Raw genomic sequence first — 14424 nt, forward strand, 5'->3', positions numbered from 1 at the left:
TTCATCTACTTTTTATTTGTTTGATAAACATTTTTATGGATCCGTGCTATTTCCCTAATTTTAAATCATTAGCAGTGAATGATTCTACATTTAAAACCCCAAAATAGTTTTAAATCGTTTCTTTTCTCTTACATTTTCATTTTTTCTTTTTTTTTCCAGTTTTTATTTGTATGGTTAGGCAGAAATCCAAGGTTAGAGTAAAGCAGAACTCTTTAGTTCTACTTGAGTTGAAATTCAATTGCAACTCCACGTTCAAGACTCTGCATCCAAGCATCCCCTAATATCTAGCCCTTAAATTGTAGATTTCTCAGGAGAGTTAGGTCACAGAGAAAGCTAACAAGTAAATAACATGAAACTGAAAACACATACCTAGCATTATACCTACCATTTAAAAAATATTTAAACATATTTTTTAATTCAAATAAAAGCATTTTTATTCTGAAAGTATGCTTTCAGAATGCTGCTAGCATTTACATTAGAAAGTCTGTGTGAAGTGCCTAAAAGAGAGTAGATTGCCCTGATACAAACACTATCCATGTCTTAGTCTTAATTTAGCTTGGAAACAGAAGAAATCTAATTTTTAAAAAAAGATTCTATTTATCTATTTGAGAGAGAGGGACAAGCAGACTCTCCACTGAGTGCTCCATCTTAGAACCCTGAGATCATAAGCTGAGCCTAAATCAAGAGTTGGACACTCAACCAACTGAGCCACCCTGGCGCCCCCCCCCCAATTTTTTTTTCCACACCGACAGTTCTGTAGCTAGCAGATTTCTAAGATGAGGCATGTCATCCCATATTTCATAGGGGTGTGTTGATAACAATGTAATCTGAGTTTTGCTGATAGTTGATGCAGGAAACTTTGGAATTGAGTATGTTTTAACTTTAGATATAATTTTCCAATACAGAAATCATGGTTCTTAGGGTACCGAAAAATGGAAAGTGTCTTGAAGGCAGGTTAATGACAACTAACTTTAGATGATGTGATAACCAGTTTTCCAACTGATATATTTTAAAGGAAGTTATCATTTTTTGTGTGATGAAACTTCTCACATCTTTAAGGCAATCCTGCCTTCATTCTCAACATCAGTGTCTCTGGAAAAAGAATATTATGAGAAGGATCTTTTTGTGATATAAACTCAAGTCAAAATCAGTTTCAGTGCACAAGGACCTAATGCTTCAGGAAAGCCCGATGACATTGCTCTTTCCCACTGTTCTGTAGTGTCTGGATCTCCTGTCTTTTCTCTGAATCAGATTTGCTTTATACCTGTACCTCTTCCTGTTTAAATTCCTTCTTTAGTTTCAGCTTTCTTCAACTAACATACAGTTATTATTAGAACAATCTATGCAAAATGATCTAGTTCTTCTTTTGATCACACAGTTGCAAGGGTTGTATTCTAGCTCTGTAAGGTGTTACTTTCATTGAATGGGATTTCTTAGGATGCTCTACAGTTTTGATCTGCATGATGCTATTAATATCTTCTGTCATGTGTGTGCATGTGTATCCACAGGTTGTTATAAGGTTTCACACTTTTGCACCGTGTTCTATATACTCTGTTAATACATTACACCTAGGAGAGGCATGGTATTGTATTTCCTGACTCGGGCTTCACAGATTCACATTCAATATATTCTTGAATTCACTGTTAAAAACAAAAACAAAAAAAACAGTTTATATTTTATTGAAACTATTCTTTTCAAGTTAACTAATGATGTCCATCTTCCCAAATCCAATAACCCTTACTAACCTCACTCAGCCTCTTAGTAGGATTCATTATAATTGTTCATTTGAAACATTCTCCTTTCTTGGCTCCTGTGCCACCCACTCCCTCTTTGCCTCCTCTCCTGGACTCTTCCTCTCCTTTTGCTAGCACCCACTCTTGGACATATGCTGGGCTGTTTTAGGCTCAAAAGTCTGGGTGCTAGAGTGCTCAATATTTCACTTTTCTCCTATAGTTCTCTCCCAGATGAAATCATGCCTTTCCCATAACCTTAAATTTAGGCTGATATATCTCAAATGGATATTTCCTGTTCAGAAAGTGAACTTAAACTCTGCCCCCATATCCAGTTCTCTAGTTTTTATTCCACACGTTTATCTAATTGGCTTCTAAGGCCTAATGTGTCAAAATCATTGATTACTTTCCAGTTGTTTTTTTTTTTTTTTCTCCCAAAGGGTGTTTGTTTGTTTGTTTGTTTCTCCTACCTCTATTCAGCTCAGTAAATAGGTTTATCAATTACATGGTAGCTCAAACACACATACACACACAAACACACAAAACACACTAAATTGAATCATTTGTAATTTCCCCCTTTACTAATGCCACTCAAATAAAAAGTTTTATAGGCTGTATTCAATATATAGCATTATTTTTTACAGTTCTGTCCATTTTCTTACTTTTTCCACCTTTATTCAAGATGACATCATTTCTTTTCTGAATTGTTTTTAACTTTCTGCAATCTAAGAATCAAAGTAGCCACAGTGGGGGTGCCTGGGTGGCCCAGTCGGTTAAGTGTCCAACTCTTGGTTTCGGCTCAGGTCATGATCTCAGGGTCATTTTGGTTTCCTGGATTTCAAATATTCTTCCCCTAGTACTTTGTGCCTAATCAGTTCATTTTTGTTCTGCAGGTCTAGATGAAATGTTACTTAAGCTGAGGTTAAGGAAGAGGGGAGAAGTATTTGAGATTTAAGGAGGAAACACTTCCTTCAATAGTTCTAGAAATAGTTTGGAACATTTCTAGAGAATATTATGACTGTTTACTATATTTTTAATTCATATTTATGTGAATAAACTGTTGCTGGATAATGTAAAATTCCAAAACTTAGAGGCAGAGAAACAAGTAGTTACAAAAGAAAGAAAGAGGGATGCCTGGCTGGCTCAGTTGTTAAGCGTCTGCCTTCGGCTCAGGTCATGATCCCATGGTCCTGGGATTGAGTCCCACATCGGGCTCCTTGCTCAGTGAGGAGCCTGCTTCTCCCTCTCCTTCTGCTGCTCCCCCTGCTTGTGTTCTCTGTCTCTCTCTCTGACAAATAAATAAATAAAAATCTTTTTAAAAAAGAGAGAAAGAAAGAAAAGAAATGAGTAATTTATAACCATTGTGTATGTGCCTGAACTAGTTGAAGACCAGCTAAACTAGGCTGGCTTCTATTCGCCAGCTCTGCTTAACTCCAGTGCATTCAATAATGCATCTGCTCATTTACTAGGTAGCTCTCCTCTAGGATGGGGTACCTGAACTGGAACAACTTTGTCCTTGTGTCTCTCATCTTCCTTCTGGGACTAGTGGACTAGCCCCAGCATGTTCTTTTTGTGTCAGTGGCAGGGCATAAGGAAGAATAGGCAAAGTCTTATGAAACCTTGGCCCAAATATGGAACAGGACACCATCACTTTCAATGATGATGATGATTACTTTCAATCACTTTTCACCTCATTCTTTTTTTTTTTTTTTAGTTTTTATTTAAATTCCAGTTAGTTAACATACAGTGTAATATTAGCTTTGGGTGTACAATTTAGTGATTGGACACCTACAAATACCCGGTGTTCATCTATTTGCTAAAGTAGGCTGGAGGCAAAATCTAATGTGAGAAAAATCTGAAACATCTTATGCATTGGAGATGGAAGATGATTTGTAGGCAATAATGCAACCTACCTCTCATTTAGTTGTTTTCTCATTTTCTCACTCAACAAGGGGCTAGGTGATGCAGATACAATGATAATTAATTGAAATGTTTTGATTTTTATTTTATATTTATCTTCAAATGTCAGCTATAACGAAACTCCGGGATAAACTAATCTCTGACATCTCCTACTATCCTAAAAATTTTGTATATGTAGCAATGAGAAGTTTCATTAAAGATTTAATGTTTTGTTTTGTTTTGTTTTCCAAAGTACTATAGACTTCCCAGGGGCAATTTTTTTTTTTTGTCTCTCCCTTATTAATCCCAAAGTTCCTACTATCTACTGTTCTATTAATGGAATTCAGAAAGGTGTTTTTTTTTTTAATTTGAATTAGTAATTAGAGTAAACATTAATTAAGGGTTGGCAGACAAAAATAATTGATGTCAGTTCTATGCAAATATAAAGTTGCCAGGCAAATCTTAGGAGGCAAATACAGAAACTAAAAATATACATTTAAATATTTGAATATATCTGATTTAATACTGCCCTTGTCTTAGTTTTACTTTCTTCGTTATATTATCAAGTGAAAAGAAGAGCTATCTGTTTTTTTCCCTAGGTACTTCATTGACTACAGTGCTGAAGATGACAGATGTTTCAACATTGATGCCAATACGGGAACCATTAGGACTACAAAGGTCCTTGATAGAGAAGAAACTTCATGGTACAACATCACAGTTGCTGCTTCGGAAAATGGTAAACTACTTTATGTATCATAAAAAAAGATGTCACTTTTACATGAAGATTTATACCGAGATTTTCTCGGGAGCAGGGCTCTCACCATTTTTATTTGTGGTGCCGGCATCCAGCATCTAGCAGAGTGTACAGAATGTATTAGATGCAGTTACTCATTGTCAGATGCAGTGAATAAATCTCATACTTTTTTTTTTTGCTTTAATCTTAGCATACTGGTGGAAAATTGACATCACAGAACACTTCATCCCCATCCCTGAGTCAAAATATCCGGTTTGCCTCCTAATTGTGAGGCTCGCTCTGTGGGTGGTTTCCACTGCTTGCCTACCATGAAAAATATTGCTGTGAGCATTAATACGAAAGCTTTTCATAGACATGTTTTTTATTTCTTTTGGGTATATACCCTGAAGTGAGATAGCTCAGTCACATAGAAACTCTGTATTTAATTATTTGATGAACTGCCAGACTGTTTTCCAAAGTAGCTACATTTTACATTCCAAAAAGCAGTGAGGATTCCAATTTCTCTATATGATTACCAGTATTTATTGTTATGTATCTTTTGATTATAATCATTCTAGTGGGTATGGGGTGATAGCTCCTTATGGTTTATGCACTTTCATAATGTCCTCTGTTACCAGTCAATAATTAGACTACTCCAGCCTTTTATATCCTGCCTGAATTTTTATGTTTTTACATCTGCAAAATTAGCTCAAGTGGTTTCCATTTAGATAATTTTTTCAACATAATATTCTCTTTGAAAATAACATTCACTAGTTACTTTTAAATGATTGTTATAAAGAATACATGAGTGGATTCATTTATGATCATTCTGGTTAATTTTCATATTCAAAATAACCAGACTAGGAGTAGAATTGCATGCTCTTTGTCACCTAATGACAATTAAATGACTGTCAAATGATAAGAGCTCATTCAGTATCAGTTGAAAAAATAAAGGAATTAATGGGTTAATATATCCAAGAAATGATAAGGGCATTGAAAAAGATTCAGAAAAGATTATGCACTTTTGGGAAACAGGCTCCAAATATAGAAGATGGAAGGGAAGAATCCCTGGAGAAAATGATATTTGTTAGAAAAAACAGGAACTTACTTTAAAATAAATTCAAATGTCACTCCAGAGGTATTTCAATAAGAAACCATACTTTAGATTACTTCTAAATATCACCTTAGTCCAAATAATATTTGCATCAAGTAGAAACTAATTTGTGAATATACATCAGTTCATATGTACCATGAAAATTATATTATTTGCAATGATCACTGAAAGGAATGCTCGTTTTTACTTAAGTAACATCTTAAATACATACTTAATAAGTTATATTTCTTTTCTTTTTTTTTTTTTTTACTATTTGTTAGTACTTCATATGGGAAATTAGTTAATGCATACCTACTAAGTAAAAAGGTATAGTAGATCGCATTATACTCAATTATATAGATGATAATTTTAAAAAAATAGCCTTAGGGACACCTCAATAAGCATTACTAAAAATAATTCAATCCTAATTATAAATGGATATGTAGAAAGAATGAGCAATAGTTAAGGTTTTATAGACATATTGGAGACTTCTTTAGGAAGTGCACATTCATACACCAATTGCTTGGCATAATTGCTTTATTAAATATCACTGGGGGCCCTTCTGTATACAGTTGCTTGTAAACATTAACCTCAAATTCAGCCACATTAGAAAAGCATTTACTAGTATATCCTGTTTTGGAAATGTACTTGCTGTTTTTTATAAAATGGATTTTTTAAAGGCTTTATTTTTTTGTAGAGCAGTTTTAGGTCTACGGCAAAATTAAGAGGTAGGTACAGAGATTTTCCAAATAGTCCCCACACCTACACATGCATAACACCCTCCATTATGAACATCCTCCACCAGAGTGATATATTTGTAACACCTTTGACACATCATCATCATCCAAAGTCTATAGATTAGCTTAAGTTTCATTCCTGGTATTCTGTGGGTTTAGATAAAAGTATGGTGGTATGTATTCATTATTATAGTATCATACACAGTGTTTTCCTTGCACTAATAACCCCATGTGTACTGCCTATCCATCTCTACTCACCCTGATCTCCGGTAACCACTGTGTTTTTTGTTTGTGTGTTTGTTTTGTTTTGTTTTGTTTTGTTTTGTTTTGTTTTTTACTGGCTCCATAGTTTCTCCTTTTCCAGAATGTCATATAGTTTGAATTATACAATATGTAGCCTTGGGCGCTTGGGTGGCTCAGTTGGTTAGGCGACTGCCTTCGGCTCAGGTCATGATCCTGGAGTCCCAGGATCGAGTCCCACATCGGGCTCCCTGCTCAGCGGGGAGTCTGCTTCTCCCTCTGACCCTCCCCCCTCTCATGTGCTCTCTCTCTCTCTCATTCTGTCTCAAATAAATAAATAAAATCTTAAAAAAAAATAAAAAATAAATTAAAAAAATATACAATATGTAGCCTTTAAGATTGGCTTCTTCCCTTAGTAATAAGGGAAGAGTAATAAGTAATAAGTAAAGATCTTCCATGTCTTTTTATGGCTTGATAGTTCATTTCTTTTTAATACTCAATAACATTCCATTGTCTGAATGTACCACAGTTTGTGTATCCATTCACATACTGAAGGACATCTTGGTTGGTTCCACGTTTTGGCAATTATGAATCAACTACAACAATAAAAACATTCATGTGTAGGTTTTTATATGCACAGAAGTTTTCACTTCCTTCTGGTAGATTCCAAGGAGTGCGATTAGTGGGTCAAACTAAGGTTATATTTAGCTTTGTAAGAAACTGACAAACTTTTCCAGAGTGGTTATGCCATTTTGAATTCTCCCCAGCAATGAATGAGAGTTCCTGTTGTTCCACATACTCATCAGCATTTGCCGTTAGATTTGGGTGACTCCAAGGTATAGAGTGGCATCTCATTGTTGCTTTATTTTGCATTTCTCTGATGACGTATATATGCAACATCTTTCCATACATTTATCTGCTATCTGTCTGTCTACTTTGATGAGGTGTCTGTTAAGATCTTTGGCCCCATTTTTAATCAGGTTTTGTTTTCTCATCAGTAATAAGAGTTCTGTGTATGTTTTAGAAAGTAGTCCATCAGATGTGTATTTTACAGATATTTTCTCCCAGTCTGTGACTCGTTGCTTCATTCGCTTGGCATTCTTTTGCAGAATTGAAATCAGGTTTTTAGAACTGTTCTTAATGTAAGTTTCTGAGGAACTTGGTGTGCTATGGAATGACATTTAGAAGTTAATATTTTAAAGAACTTTTTTTTTTTGGCCTACCTAGAGTGTTGTGCAAGTAAGACAAAGGTGCCCCTTCTGGGCAGATGAAACAATGAAGCAGGATTTAAGAGAAAATAAGAAGCCTGTGATAAAAGTTGGCTATTATTTAAATAAATAAATAAATAAATAAATAAATAAATAAATAAAATTTGTTTAAAAAATAATAATAAAAAAAAACCAGTTCTGTGCACTGGAAAAAAAAAAAAAATCCCCTTCCTCCAGGGGAACAGGGCACATGCTAAGGGACTGATGTGAGAATATGGGGTGTCACAAAAAGTGTGTGGGCCTCTCAACATGTAGGTAGGGCCCAAATGCAGTGCAGTTCTTATTTACATGGTGTTTGAGTCTGCTTTCTTTTATCCTTTGGTTCTAAGTCCAAGTGACTATTCAGCTGCCTCATCATATGGTAAAGACAGAAAATATGTGTCTGGTCTATGATATCCTTCCCTGCTACTGGTGAATAACTGATAGCTATCTTGCTTTTGTACACTGTATTTTTACAGATGTGTCATCCTAATAAAAATCTCTGGAATAGAAAGGATGGGTATTATTTTCATTTTATAGATAAGGAAATTGGGACTCATACGAAATATGAATCTAAGTATTCTGACTCCTAGATCTGTGTTCTTCCTAATATGGCCTTTAAGGGAAGCTGATATTCATTGAATCCAAGTTTGGGTTAGATATTTTAACTAATTGAGGTTTATTTTGTTATTTATCTTTAAAATGCATTCTGTGACAGAAGATTATTTCTAGGATTTTAATGAAGACACTAAGAATCAGATGAATTCAATAAGCTGCCTTCGATTAGAGAAGTAGAAAGTGTTGTATTCTCATCACATATCACAGTTGTTGAGGAAGAGTGCTTTCCAAATAAATACCTGGAATATTTCTGTTACAGGTAACAATGCCTTCCCTTCATGTAATCCATAATTTAGCTACTTAGAAATTTCTATTACATTTCTGGTTTGGAGTAGCAAATAACCACATGATTTCTGTGGGTCAGAGGTCCAGGTAGGTTCAACTGGATTCCTTGCTTAAAGTCTGGCAAGACTGAAGTCATGTGTCAGCTGGGCTAGGCTCTTATCTGGAGGCTCTGGGGAAGAATCTGCTTTAATGCTTATTCTTCTCATTGCCTGGGTCTACTTCCTTAAGACGTAGTTGTAATGTCTCCATTTTCTTTTTTTATTTATTTTTTATTTTTTATTTTTTTAAAGATTTTATTTATTTATTTGACAGAGAGAGACACAGCAAGAGAGGGAATACAAGCAGGGGGAGTGGGAGAGGGAGAAGTAGACTCCCCGCTGAGCAGGGAGCCCGATGCGGGGCTCGATCCCAGGACCCTGGGATCATGACCTGAGCCGAAGGCAGACGCTTAATGACTGAGCCACCCAGGCGCCCCAATGTCTCCATTTTCATCCCTTGTCAGCTGGGGCAGCTTTCTTCTCCTAGAGGCTGCCTGCATTTCTCCTCATGTGTTTTTTTCCTTCTTCAAACAACCAACAGTGTGTCAAGTCCTTTTGCTCCTTTGAATCTCTTTGACTTTCTCTTCTGCTACCAGCTGGGAAGTCTCTGCTCTCAAAGGTATCCACTTGGGGTGCCTGGGTGGCTCAGTTGGTTACGTAATCACCTCTTGATTTCACTCAGGTCATGATCTCAGGGATCAAGCCCCACTTCCATCTGGCTCCATGCTGGGCATGGAGTCTGCTTAGTATTCTCTCTCTCCCTCTCCCTCTGCCCTTCCCCACCCTACACCCACACATGCATGCTCTCTCTGTCTCTAAAAAAATATATAATAATAATAATAATAATAATAATAACAATAATAATAAAATAAAAATAAAGGTATCCACCTTATTGGGTCAGGCCCACACAGATAATTTCTGTATTTTAAGGTGAACTGAATTGGGACTTTACATCAACAAAATCTTTTCACAGCAGTACCTAGATTCATGTTTGGTTGAATGAACAAGGAACAGGAATCTTATTCTGTCATCTTTAGAATTGTGCCTATGATAACCCTAAAATATCTTAAAAAAAAAAAAAAAGAAAGAAAGAAAAGAAAAGAAAGAGAAAAATGAAAGCTTATTCTTTTTACTGGATAATAAATATTCTTTCAAGGTTGTATGCTATGACTTACTTTTCCTTTTATATGACTCTCTAGTAAAATAGTGAGACTTTTAGGCACTCGATATATAGTTATTAATATAGTTTTCTCAAGTAAATAGCTACCATTTCCTTATTTATGCCTCAGGTCAAGATAATGTATAATTTTATCCACACTGCTTTTCAGAAATTGATGTTATGATCATAATTTACTAATAGCTAAACCAATGAGTACTTTTCATTTCTGATCACTCCGTGATTTCTTTGTGATATTTGACTATATTAATCATTCTCTTTTTACTTGGCATTTTCTACTTTCTTAGCCACCATTCCAATACTTTGGTATGGTATAATTTATCATTTCTATCCTAAACTACACATTGATTAATTCACTCAAAATATATTAATAAATGATACTTGCCTGGCAGTATCGTATGTTAGGCAGTAAGGATACTGAGGACCCTATTTCACTTTGGAGCAATTCAAGAAGCTCATGCAGAAAACAAGGTAAATAGATGATTGCACTATGGATAATTATTGTGGCAATAGGTTTTTAGGGGCTAGAGAAACATAACACCATGGTAGTTTAGCCTCCCTAAGAGGATCAGTGAAGGTTTAATAGACAGGATAATGCATGGATTCAGTCTTTTTTTTTTTTTTTTTAAGATTTTATTTATTTATTTGACAGAGAGAGAAACACAGCGAGAGAGGGAACACAAGCAGGGGGAGTGGGAGAGGGAGAAGCAGGCTTCCCGCTGAGCAGGGAGCCCGATGCGGGGCTCGATCCCAGGACCCTGGGATCATGACCCGAGGCGACGGCAAATGCTTGACGACTGAGCCACCCAGGTGCCCCTGCATGGATTCAGTCTTGTGATGAAGGATGAGTAAAGGTTAGCCTGCATTCTGTTTCCAACTGTACCTGTATTAGTCAGAGTTCTACAGAGAAACAGAGCCAATAGGATTTGAATCTAGAAGGATTCAGAATCAATAAAGAGATTTATTTTAAGAAATTTGTTCCTGCAGTTATTGAAGCTGGGAAGTCAAAACTCTGAAGAGCCAATGTCCCAGGTCAAGTCCAAAAGCCAAAACCAGAAAAAGCCACTATCTTAGTTTAAAGGCAATCAGGCAAAAGAATTTTCTCTTATTCAAGGGAAGGTCAGCCTTTTTTTTCTAGTCAGGTCTTCAACTGATTGGATAAGGCCCACTCACATGAAGAACAATGTGTTTTAGTCTATCTTTTTTTTTTTAAGATTTATTTACTTATTTAAATAATTTCTGCACCCAACATGGGGCTCGAACTCATGACCCCAAGATCAAGTCACATGCTCTACCAACTGAGCCAGCCAGATGCCCGTTTAGTTTACCAATTTAAATGTTAATTTAATTCAAAAACACCCTCATAGAAACAAACAGAAAAGCGTCTGACCAAATATCTGGACACACCATGAAATAGAAACTTGTTGTAGTCCAGTATCTAGGGTTTTATTGCATGTTAAAGTTTGGAAATCACTGGCTTAGGCTATTCTAAAGTAAATTATTATTAAGAAACATTGCTTCCAATCACAACTTAATTTATGTCATAGCTCCATTTAGTACTAATACCAAAGGCATGAGTACACACATACGTCCTGAATTTTTCTTTATAAAATTTGGCCCTGTCTGTTCTCAGCTTAATTCTCAGAAAAACGTATATCATACTTTTAGTCACAGATCCTCAAACAGGCCATGTTCTTTCAATAATTATATAATCCCTTCATCTCTCAATGCCCTCTGCTCGTTCTGTTCTGCTTTACAAACATCTATTTACTTTTAAGAACTATTTCATATGTCACAACATCTGTGAAATCTTCCTCAACCTCTTAGGCAAATTTTACAGCTTCTCCTTCTATATTCTAACTTTATGCATGGCTGAATCGAGCACTTATCTCTTATTAGATTTAAATATGGCACTTATCACATTTTATTGTAATATTTTTCCCCTCTACTAGATTGTGAACATCCCAAATCTAAAAATCAGGTCTAATTTATCTTTATCATAGTATCCACAAATACTAAGAACATTTCCTGACACATCAAATTGTGTTAGATACATGAATACTTTTTGTCCTTCATTTCTGTACCTACCTTTACTGCCCAAAAACTTCATGACTTACTACACAGTTCAATGATCACTAAATTATATATATTTCCCATTTTGCCTAAAATATCTATTTCTCTAACTATTTCTCCTTGTTCTGTGCACCATATGTGAGAGCGTATCCTGATCAATACCCTGAAATGGGACCCCCATTGTTCATTGCTTGGCTGACAGTTGTATTTCCAAAGGAGCCAAAGTCAGGGAGCTGGTACTGTATTCATACTTCTAATAAGTCTAAAAGGTTTCAGGTCTTACCAGAGTTCACAAATTAAAGAACAGCACTACTTGTTTTTTGCACTGTTACAATGTTTTCTTCAGCTCTCTGTTTCACTTCTCTAAACAAATTATATGCATAACTCAGTCTAGAAACCAATGTTCACGGCTGTTTATTTGTTGACTCTTGTTTTTTTTTTTTTTTTCCTCGATTCTCATGCAAACATATTCAAAGATTAGGACCCACAAATTTCAAATTTAATCTAATTGTAACTTTAGGTGATGGAAATTAAATTTAGATTTTATGAATTCATTCCTCTTTGCCTGAAATAAATTTTTGTTAGCAGCGGCATCTACCAATACAAAATTCCATTACTGAAGAGTGAGTGGCTTTAAGTCCCTCTAGCTTCTACACATTGTTTTTCTATTGTCAGCGTGCTTATTTTGATATAATAAATTGCCTTTCACAAGTGTGTTCATATCAGTAATTCCCCTTAACATACAAAAGGATCCTATTTGACACTTTTTTCCTAGCAGACAAACGGAAGAGCACCCAAAGAAATTGGTATTGCTTTAACCAAGGATCAAAAGTAATAAAACAAAATACTTTTATGAAATATTTGTTTATAATGTATATGTTAGTGTATTAATTACCTGTTGCCATGGAACAGATATGTACAAAATATCTAAAAATAATTAAATTTGTTCTAAATTTAAAAGAAATTTATTGGCCCACATACCTGTAAAGTTCATAGGTAAATCAGGCTTCAGGGTTACTTTGATCAGGTCCCTATAAATATTTTTCTGTGATTTTTTCTTTTTTGCATTCCTTGGTATCTCATCTTTTACTTTAGTGTTGCTATATTATAGGAACAAGCAAGAAGGCCTGTGCTAACTTGCTGTATGGTAACAGGATGAATGCCACCTGAAACTGGATTTCACGCATCCTCATTCACATCCACAGTGAGATAAATTGTCACTTCAGACATTCATTACAAATATTGCTCCAGGGGTGCCTGGGTAGCTCAGTGGGTTAAGCATTTGCCTTCAGCTCAGGTCATGATCCGGGGCGGGGGCGGGGTTGATGGAGCCTCACTTCCAGTTCCCTGCTTAGCAGGGAGTCTGCTTCTCCTTCTCCCTTTGCCCCTCCCCCTACTCATGCTCTCTCTCGCTCGCTCTCTCAAATAAATAAGTAAAATATTTTAAAAAATGTTGCTCCAATTAGGTCTGAACTTAATCTCCATTCACTGTTTTTAAAAATTGTATTTAATATGGGCGCCTGGGTGGCTCAGTTGGTTAGACGACTGCCTTCGGCTCGGGTCGTGATCCTGGGGTCCTGGGATCGAGTCCCGCGTCAGGCTCCCTGCTCAGTGGGGAGTCTGCTTCTCCCTCTGACCCTCCCCCCCTCATGCTCTCTCTATCTCATTCTCTCTCTCAAATAAATAAATAAAATCTTTAAAAAAAATTGTATTTAATACATAATATGTGCCCATAAGTAGATAAATTATGGCAAAATGTATGGGGTTATTCACATTGGCTCAGGCCCATCAAGGCCCGTTTCTTATCTTTACTTGCAGGCCAATTCCATTCAAACCTCTTTTGAGTTTTACCCATGGGGAGAATTTGGGTGATGCAATTATAATATATACTATGTTCTATTTTTTGTTGTTTTTTGTGTAATATGCCGATACATTTGAGTTCTTAAAATTTGCACTATCCCAAACTCAGTATCAAATTCTAGAAGAATGGGAACAAATGTCTTTATTCAAAAGGAACTTGAATAACTGAAACAATTATTTGCAGCACGGCTAAATATTTCTTTTATAGTTTTCCTGGCTCTTCAAATTTCCAATACCTTTTCCAATTTCCTTACATATATCAGATAATCTTGCCTCTCTAGTGCTTATCAAAAAGAACAATCAGAAAAGGGTTTCCACAGTTTCCTGCCATCAGATCTAGAAGCCTAGCTAATATTGTGGGCATTAGTTTCTATAAATCTGGCTTCCTTCAAGGTGCTGTGAGTGAGCACTCCACACCATGTTTATGGCCACCCCTCCATGTAGGCCCTAAATCCTCATCTTTTGTTCACTCAGTCACTGAACTGTCAATTAATTCCTCTCCTTTAACTTCATTTTCCCCCTCCATAATTCCTCTGTCCTCAAAAATAGGCTTTAATTCTATCTGAAAATAAAATGTACTCAAGCAAACAAAAACTGAGAAATTACCTTGATTTAGTGTTTCCAAAGCCAGATACAACTGTATTATCCGATTCCCTTTCCTGATAAACTTCTTGAAAGAGATGCCTGTATTCAC

The 14424-nt window shown here is 35.8% G+C and overlaps 1 protein-coding gene across 2 annotated transcripts in view; it reads left to right on the top strand.

The window, feature by feature from the left end:
• CDH18 (cadherin 18) overlaps window positions 1–14424 on the top strand; it is a 306595-nt gene that overhangs the window by 244700 nt on the left and 47471 nt on the right. For both annotated transcript variants that reach the window (XM_021702504.1, XM_021702503.1), the window contains exon 7: window positions 4229–4365. In XM_021702504.1, coding sequence (XP_021558179.1) covers window positions 4229–4365 — 137 coding nt within the window. The remainder of the gene's footprint in view (window positions 1–4228; window positions 4366–14424) is intronic.

Source organism: Neomonachus schauinslandi, chromosome 7 (assembly GCF_002201575.2).
Source record: "Neomonachus schauinslandi chromosome 7, ASM220157v2, whole genome shotgun sequence".
Taxonomy (NCBI): Eukaryota; Metazoa; Chordata; class Mammalia; order Carnivora; family Phocidae; genus Neomonachus; species Neomonachus schauinslandi.